The 9527-nt window shown below is 35.8% G+C and overlaps 1 protein-coding gene across 2 annotated transcripts in view; it reads left to right on the forward strand.

Annotated features, from left to right (window-relative positions):
• Positions 1-8822, forward strand: part of TRAPPC8 (trafficking protein particle complex subunit 8) — an 85545-nt gene extending 76723 nt beyond the window's left edge. For both annotated transcript variants that reach the window (XM_045781884.2, XM_087869895.1), the window contains 3 exons: positions 208-353; positions 6929-7018; positions 7985-8822. In XM_045781884.2, the coding sequence (XP_045637840.1) occupies positions 208-353; positions 6929-7018; positions 7985-8219 (471 nt within the window). In that variant the 3' untranslated portion in view covers positions 8220-8822. The remainder of the gene's footprint in view (positions 1-207; positions 354-6928; positions 7019-7984) is intronic.
• Positions 8823-9527: the final 705 nt, after the last annotated feature.

A 9527-nucleotide genomic window follows, 5' to 3' on the forward strand; every position in this document is an offset into this window, starting at 1 on the left:
ACATAATAAATAGGGAATGAATAAATGATTCTGATCCTAGATTCTTTATCCTAAATTGTATCGCAGATGATTCTGTTAAATAATAGCAGAAAAATATTGTTCTTGCTTTCCTTTATCTCAACTGGTTTTAACTTCTTTTGTTTGTATATGCTATATTTTAACAAGACAATGTTTTTATTGTCATATATATTTTTTTTCTTTTCTCAGGAGCCACCAGAAATGGAACTATTAAAATTTTTCAGGCCAGAAAACACTACAGTTCCTTTAAGACCATCAGTAGAGCAGCTTTCTAATCTCATTAAAACGAGTCTTCACTATCCAGAATCATTTAATCATCCATTTCATCAAAAAAGGTCTGAGGTTTATTTTTGTTAAAATTTTTCTACAGTGCACGTGTGCGCACACACAAACACACACACTCTTATTTATTTATTTTAACAATGGCATTAACCCCAATATTGAAGAAGAGATTTAGAATAATATTGAATCTGTGGAAATTGCTCTTAAATAATTTACCCTTCACTATGATTACTGTGCGCTGCAGCTGTGGTTAGAGGTGGATATTGCCTTCGACACCTCAGTTGCCGAAAGTTTCCTTTTGGTGAGCAGGTTTATCATTAAGTCAAAACCAAGAGAAAATATTATATCATTTTGGTTTTGTTTTAGGTACAAATTAAATGTAAGAAATGACTATAGTATAGACTGATCACACAGTTCAAATTTAGACAGCATTATTAAGATTTACTAAGTGCTAATTGCTACACTTCTTGAATGATTTCAGTTGACCCTTGAACAATGCCGTTCAAACTATGTGGGTCTATTTACACATGATAAATACAGTATTGTAAATGTATTTTCTCTAAAGAATTTTCTTAATAACATTTTCTTTTCTCCAGCTTACTTTATTGTAAGAATATAATATATAATTCATATAAGATACCAAATATGTGTTAATCGGCAGTTTATGTTATTGGTAAGGCTTTGAGCCAGCAGTAGGCTATTAGTAGTTAAGTTTCTGGTAGTCAGAAGGTATACACAGACTTTTTGACTGTGTGGGGGGTAGCATCCCTAACCCCTGCGTTGTTCAAGGGGCATCTGTATTTGTAATTTTGTTAAGTAGCTTGATTATATAAACTTTAAGGTTCTAAAAATAAAAAGTCCTAAGTCAGATGACACTTCAAAAAGTTGCTAGTTTGCAGGTATAAGAAAAGATGGAGAGAAGTCTACTAGAACCAGTCTATAAGTGATAACTGAAGGTATGAATTTTAGTGAAAAATTCACTCTGGATAAGGGTGGGGATGGCGTGGGATAGAACAAAAAGAAAATAGTGACCTGCAGAACAATGACATCTGAGAGAAAAGCTAAAGAAAAAGGAATCCACAAAGAAGACTAGTTGAGAGAAATTAGGAAGAAGAGACCAATGAGGAGAAAGTGTTATCTCAAAAGTTGAGTGAGAACAGTTCAAGGAAAGAGAAATGGTTTAACTGTTTAAAATGCTGCAGAACTGTCAAGTAGGAAATGGACCAGAAAATTATTTATTGGATCCGACAATGAAGAGGTCATTAATGGTTTTTTAGAAGAATGTTACTATATAATGGGAGTAGAGTCATGATATAATAGGTTGAGGAAAGATTGGGAGGTAAGTAAGTAAAGTGTAGTCTCCTAGTGTAGACCACCCTTTCAGAAAGCTGGGCTATGAACAGCGGTCCAGGAATATCCATTCAGTATTGTTTTCTTACTAGGTAGGATATCATTATGTTTATGGTCTTGAAGGAAATGATGGGATACAGGGAGAATAACAGAATCCTTAACAGATGGAAAGATACACACACCAAAGAGTGATGGGATTAGCTTTGGACTGCAGAAGAGACCTCCTTACTATTGAAACAGGGAGAGAAGAAAGTAGGGAGAAATTTTAACATGTTCATACATTATGGAGTGCCTCCATTTTAGGGAGTATTTCTGGGAAGAAGGTTAACTACTCAAAGTAATATAGGAGATAAGAGAATAAAGGGTAGAACATTTTTGAGAAGTGAAATTTGAGGGTAACTTGTGAGAGGAATGAGAAGAAGCTGGCTAAGGACACACAGATTGCTGGGCAAAATTAAGACCTTGACAGAGACTTAACATCAGATATATTTAAAAGTAACTTAAATGGTGCTAACCATTTTTAACCCTTTTCTTTGTTAAATACATCACACAGAAAAGTGCTCAAAAAAACATGCATGACCATGGTGATTCTTTTTTTCCTGCAAAGTTAACACCCAAATAACCACTTCTATTCGGGAAATAGAATACTGCTAGCATCACAGAAGCCCCCTGAGTATTCCCTCCCAGTCACTGTCCTGTGTGCCCCCACTATTGGTAGTTACTTCTTTGCTTCTCTTTATAATTTTTCCAACTAAGTATACAACTCTATATTTTGATTTGTGTGGGGCATTCTTTGAACTTCTTATATAAGTGGAATTATAGAGTATATTCTTTTTATGTCCAGCTTCTTTCATTTAATATTGTGTTGGTAATTGTTAACTATTGCATGAAGCAATAGAATTTTCCTAGCCATATGAATGTTTGAACATACCGGAACAATTTATCTATTTATCTACTCTACTATTTTGAATTCTGCTATGAATAATCTTGTATATAATCTCCTGGTATATGTGTGTTTGCCTTTTTTTTTTTTCTTTTTTTTTTGCATACTATCCAGGAATTCTTCCAAAGTAGTTTAACCAACTTGTACATCCCACTAGCAGTATATGGGAATTCCCTTTGCTCCATACCTTTACAAACACTGTTGTCAGATTTTTAAAATTTTTGATCATCTAAGTTATTTATAAAACTTTTTTGTCCAGGTCTTAATGTTGCTCTAAAGTGCAGCCATAGTTGAGGAAAAAAATTTTGTTTTATCCCTATTGAGCCTGTCTTGACTTCATGTACTTTCATGGGCAGTTTTGATTCCCTGATGTTTCATTTTAACCTATTGTTCTACTTTGTATCTGTTTGTTAGACCCATCCTGTTTCATGTACTTCCTGAATATCTTACATTCCACAGTGCTGCTTTTTAACCTTAGTGGTTTAAAACCTTGGCTGTGCTTTAGAAGCTAGGATATTTAGGAGTTTTCCACATGATTCTACTGGGGTTAAAAAGAATCATAGAATCTAGTCAGTGCAGGGAAGTATGTGAAGCAGGACAGGTTTGATCATCGCTTCATCTCCCATTCATCTTAACACGTCTGTGAAGCAGGGGCATATCAGCTAGATGACCAAGCTAAAGTAGAGTAGTGGGTTAAAAATAAAGTATCACAGTTAAATAAAACTGTGCATGGAAGTATGTGAAAACAAGACAGGTTAGATAAGGATAAAATGTGGCAGTTTTTTTCCAACCATGGCTGCACATTAGAATTACCTGGGGAATTTTTGAAAACTCCCAGTGCTCAGTGCCAGTTCAATCAGAGTCTCTGGGACTAGAACTCAGGCATCTGTATTTTTCAGTGTCCTCAGGTGATACCAGCATGCTTCCGTATCAGTCACTGTTGCCACAGTAATGCTTCATAACGGACCACTCCAGAATTCAGCCTGCAAGGCATTCTCACACTCATGGATCTGCAAGTCAGCTACCATTTGGCTTGAAGCTCATCTTCAAGCTGTGGGTTAGTTGGGTTCATGTCTGCACCACATATATTTTGGGCTCAGTCCAAATGGGCAGCACCTACTTGGATATGTTCTTCTCATGGCATATCTCAAGTACAAATGTGAACCATATTTTGAGAGCACATTTAAGGCTTCTGTTTGCATCAAAGACATTAATATTCCCTTGGCCAATTAGCCTCACCTTCACAGTCAACAAGGATGATCCACAGTCCCCCAGTGGGAAGAGTGAGGGGAGTGAATAACTGCTAAACAGTAGTTATAGTTATACCACAGTAACTGAGATTGAGAAACACTGAAATAGAGGGCCAAAGTGATTGGTCATCCCTGTGACACTAAGAATAGAAGTATAATTGAGTGAGAGAGCTGGAGAGATGGGAGATAGTTGTCAGAGAGTGGAGTGACAGAGTATCATTTCAGAGGTAGCTATTTTAGGTGACTTAAAAAAATCACAATATGGTCATGGAAGGTAGATGGTTGAGTTTTGAAGAGTACTGAATTTGAGAAGATGTTGAGTGAGTTGTCTATTTAGACAGTAAAGTTGTCCACATGATGACAAGACTCAGGATTAAAAAGAAGAAAGCAAATTCATGCTGAAGCTTTTAATAATTGAAGCCAATAGATGATACGGAAGAGAAGCCTAGAGCAGTGTTTCTCATCTAGGTGGTATGCCCCTGCTTCACAGACGTGTGAGATGAATGTGAGGTGAAGCGATGTTTCCCTCATCTTTACCTAAGATATTTCAAAATACTCATCCTTTCCCCTTCCCCCAAAGAATCTGATGTACTGAGTTACTGTTGCTGGTTTTAGTACGTCAGTATAAGGACATTAAAAAAAGATGAAAAACTGTGGAGTAGTTTATGACCAAAAAATCGGTGTTTTGATAGAAGAGGTAGGAGGAAGAAATCATCAGGAAGTGGCGTTGGAACCACATTAATGATACATTCTGACCAGAGATATGGAAGATGTTGGAAGAACAGCAGCTGTTGTCAAGAGGGCTATAGAGGAAACTGTGTACCCAGCCAAATTTAAAGACATAAAAACATAAAGAGAAGAGATTGAGGACCTGGAGGAGTGTTCTTCATGTAATACAGAAATGTGGGAGGGAATGGGGCAGTAGGAGGTTTGATTACGGCAGTAGCACACAGACCGTAGAGGAATAAGAATATGAGAAAGAATATGTGACCACAGATAACAAAGATGGGAAACATACTGGGTTTAGCTGCGATAGCTTTCAAAGCAAGAAGTCCTCTCAGACGTTGTTAATGGAGCTTTTGAACACGTGCTAGGCGTTATTCTCAGCGCTTAGCATATTTGATCTCTTACCTAATCACCATAATAAGCCCAAGACATAGGTACAATTATTGTTCCAAGTTTACAGTTGAGAAAACTGAGGTTCAGAATTGTTGAGCTAATAATTAAACTTTAGTCAAACTGTAGAACCCATGCCTTTAATAATGCTGAATTTGGTGGCAGAAGGCGGGGCAGGATAGTTGTCAGCAGTTTGGTCTCTAGGTACTGTGTGTGGCTCATCAGATTAGCATTTTTGAAAGACTGTGGTATAAAGTGGTGTTTAAAATGTGGTCTTGGACCAGCAGCCTTAGCATTATCTGGGAACTTGTTAAAATGCGAATCCTTTGGGCCATACCCCAGACCTGCTGAACCAAAACTGGGATTGGGGCCCAACAGTCTTTTTTTTTTTTTAACACGCCCACCAGGTGATTCTGGTGCATGTTCAAGTGTGGGAAACACAGGTCAGATGTGAGAAACACCCCATGTAAAGAATGGATTGCATCAGGGACTAATCCAGAGGCTGTTGTAGTACACCAAAAGACAAGATGCCTTGAACTTGTAAGGAAAAGAAGATCAAGTGAAGTAACCAGGTTCCAGAGATGTGTGGGATAAAGAATTGACAGGAATTTGTGAAGAATTATAGAAAATTGGGAATGGGGACTAGTGAGGCAGTAGCTCCCGTTCCCAATTAAGAAGCACTTAGTATGGTGCCTAAGGTTTTCTGGGGTAGATAGGGGTGCTATCTGCTGAAACAGTGAGTGGAGGAAGGGAAGGAATGAAGATCATGAGTTTGGTTTGGAGCTAGGAAATATCCAGATGTTCACATTTCTAGAGGCATTTAGATAAGGCATGGAGAATTTGACATTTCAGGATCAAATGGGAACAGAATAGCAAAAGTTCCTGAGGTTTTACTTTGTGTTACAAATTATGCAATTGGATTTAATTTAAGGAGGTGCCTTCAGACTGGAAACCTCTCAGTGGTCTTCACTGCCCTCCTTTCCTTGTGAGAAGTTTGTGGGGGAGGTAAGGGCATAGCACCAGCACAACTGAAGGAGATGTTTTTGAAATTATCTGAGCTTTTTGGTGGAAGGAAATCTGTTATTTGCGGTATTGTTTGGAAAATATTTCTCAGTAAGAGAGTATAATTTCTGAAAGCATTAAATACATTGAGCAGAATTTTTTAAAGTTATTTTGTGTGAACGTATAAAGTTACTATATTTCATTTTTTACTATCTCTTACTTTTTGTGTTTATAGAGTAAAATATTAATAGTATGTAACCAGGCTTCTTTCGTGCCTAGGTTATATTCGTTTATTATGTTCTGGATTTGAAATTTATACCAGTCTGTTCATATGTCCTCTTCTGTCACTGCCTGTCTATTCGATGCTTAATAATGCTTTAGTAATTTATTAATTATAAAGCAATATCAGAAACTGGATTACCGGAGTGAATGTGTCCACTTAAAAAGGCTTTCCTCATAATTTGTTGTATAGAAACAATTTTCATATTCTCTAAAACATGGTGGCTTTTATGCAGATTTGGTAGAAAAGCAAATGTCAGTCAAGGCCAAGTTCTCAAAATAAAGTAATTTTCAAGAAACAGAACAGGATTAGTTGTTGGCATTTTCACGATTTATTTTTTCTTCATTGATCTTTCCTAGTTGAGATTATTTATAAACTTTTGTTTTTCATTTTGAGAAATAACTGCCGAGAAACACTTTGGTTATTTTTTAAGAGTCGCTCTAATAAGTGGAAACAAAATGGTTTTGTGGATGTATATGTTTTGATATTTAGCATTCAGGCATTGTAGGAACATGTTTTCCTTCTTATTTACACAAATAATGTGTCTTGATTGATTTTGGAACCCAATTTTTTTCCTTACTTGAATCTGATTGTTTTTAAGAGCTTGTTAGGTATTCGTGTTACTTTCAAGAAAGTTGATTTAAAAAAGAAAATGCACAGCTTAACCTCTCTATTTTCCTTCCACAGCCTTTGTTTAGTCCCAGTCACCCTTTTACTGTCCAATTGTTCTAAGGCTGATGTTGATGTAATTGTTGATCTTCGGCATAAAACAACAAGGTAAAGATTCATTTAGTGCGAGATTGTTTTGTAGTTTAGGAATGATTTGAGAACAATTTAGTATTTTGAATTACGTACATAATGACCTAACATGGATATAAAAAATTTACTCAGGTGTGCCCTGGCCTTGTGTTTGACATACAGAAGTGTTATAGAGGTGTTACAGAGGATTGTCTCAGCACTACAGTAGTGACAGAATGACAAGCAGTTTCCAAAAGAAGCAAATTGTTTTGATCAGAGACAAAAATGTTTATGAAAGCTTGTTGGCGATAAAGAACTCTAAAATTGAAAATCAGCAAGTTTGCAATAGAAGTTTTTTTTAAAGGTTGTTTTTTTTTTGTAATCATAAAATAATACTTAACAAAAAAAAATGGGTCCACACTCCCATATCTGATATCTCAAGACCTAGATGCTTTTTGGAATTCAGAAATTTTGGATTTTTAGAAAAATAATGTGAGGTGTATACAGATTATTATTGTATAACACCCCAAACAGGATCTGGGGCAGCTCTCTGGAATCCAGACATGTTCTGTATATGATTGATTATATGTGTCGTAAGTTAATTAGTGCCTTATTGGTCGATACCGGGTTGGTTTCCATTTTTCAGCATTATAAACAGTTTCAGTATTATAAGCATTCCTGTATACAAACTATTTTTAGGTATGGATAACCAGTTGGTTAAAAGCTGAGGTTTGAAATCAGGTTCCATCATTTACTCGGTGCTATTGTGAGCATTAATTGAGTTAACACTTGTGTCTAGAACATAGTAACTGTTAACAAATGTTAGCTATTATAGCAATAGTAATACTAGCTATTGCCATTATTGTCATTATTAATAAACAGTTGGCTTCATGAAATAGTTTCTAGAAGTAGAATCTCTCAATGAACGGGATGTGTTACTGGGACTTCAGGAAAAAATTTATAAAGAAAAAACCTCCAGCTTACCATTTTCCTTCTCCCATATAGTCCAGAAGCATTGGAAATCCATGGATCATTTACGTGGCTTGGACAAACACAATACAAACTTCAGCTTAAAAGCCAGGAGATTCACAGTTTGCAGCTGAAAGCATGCTTCGTTCATACAGGTGTTTATAACCTTGGAACGCCTAGGGTATTTGCCAAGTTATCGGACCAAGTTACAGTGTTTGAAACAAGTCAGCAGAACTCCATGCCTGCTCTGATCATCATCAATAATGTGTGACGGCTTGCACATTTGTACTGAAATCCACAAGAATCAGTTTTGTCTTACTGAATGGGTTTTAACAGCAGTATTTGAAATACCTAACTTGTTATGGAGGTTGGTGTCGGATTGCTGCAAATTACTTTCGACTTGTCAATGTGTTGATGATGCAAAGCACGTTGGACTGAGAACACTTACATTCTTTTTTTGTATTTCTTTAAACCCTGGTAATAATTTACATACTCATAATACAGAGTTTCAACATATCCACGCACCTTATTAAGCCCTGTCTTAAAAACCATGTCTAAGTCTGCTGTTACAACTTATTGATGGTATATGAATATTACCAGATGATTCTGAGGAAGGAAAGGCCTTGTTGGCAATACTCCTGTTAAGCCATTAGTCTATAAATTCCAGCTTTACTGTGAAGTTCTATAGAGTGTTAAATACAAGTTTTCCTGTCTTGCTTCACACAATTCTCTAAAATCAGTTTTGAACTTTGGTTACAGAGTCTTCATACTTCAGTATCTGGTGGTTCCTATGGCTTATACATAACTTTGTAAAAAGAAAAAAATTTTTTCTGATGCTTTGAATATAGTTTTGAAAGGAGTTTGACTTTTTTTTCTCATTCATCTCAGCATAGGGTGCACTATTTCACAATACGAAATTTTTTTGTCATTTAAATTATCATATTCTTTATTATGTAACTTTAACAATTGAGTTGATCTGTTTAAAATATAAATCTACTCAAGTTAATTAAAAATAAGCTTTTCAAAAATGTATTATATTTATAACAAATGTAAATAGAATAAAGACATGCTATTCACTGTATAGATTTATTAGGTGCTTTTTTTTTAAATTCAAATATTCTTTATTTAAAATGAATGCCAACCGTATTAATTTTAGCAGGCCAAACCAATTTCCTGAGAAAGCTTTGTTTCTAAACAGGAAGTACAATTTTTGTTCCTACAGCCCTTGGTGGCCATGTTTTACACAAGCAAATGAATTTCATCTTTAAATGTGTCATGTCTGATGCCCTGTTACAAATTTGGATAATAGTTTTATATCCTGGGAAAAAGGAAGATCTTGCTTACTGAACTGTTGAAAATAACCACATTGCAGACTGCGAAGCTGGGTGTGGTAACGAGGTGATTTAGTCTTCCTGCTAAAGAAAAGTAAACAGTCTAAACAAGAGAGAAGAAAACATCTTACTAAAAACAAAGTGTTGACAATATAATCAGTTATTAGTGGACCAAAATCTAGGAGAAGAAAGTCTAGAGAGAAGAGACCACCATTTGGGGCTACTTTGCCTTGGGAGTGTTTATCTAC

The sequence above is a fragment of the Ursus americanus genome, chromosome 19 (genome assembly GCF_024610735.1).
Source record: "Ursus americanus isolate L20-20 chromosome 19, mUrsAme1.1.p, whole genome shotgun sequence".
Lineage (NCBI taxonomy): Eukaryota > Metazoa > Chordata > Mammalia > Carnivora > Ursidae > Ursus > Ursus americanus.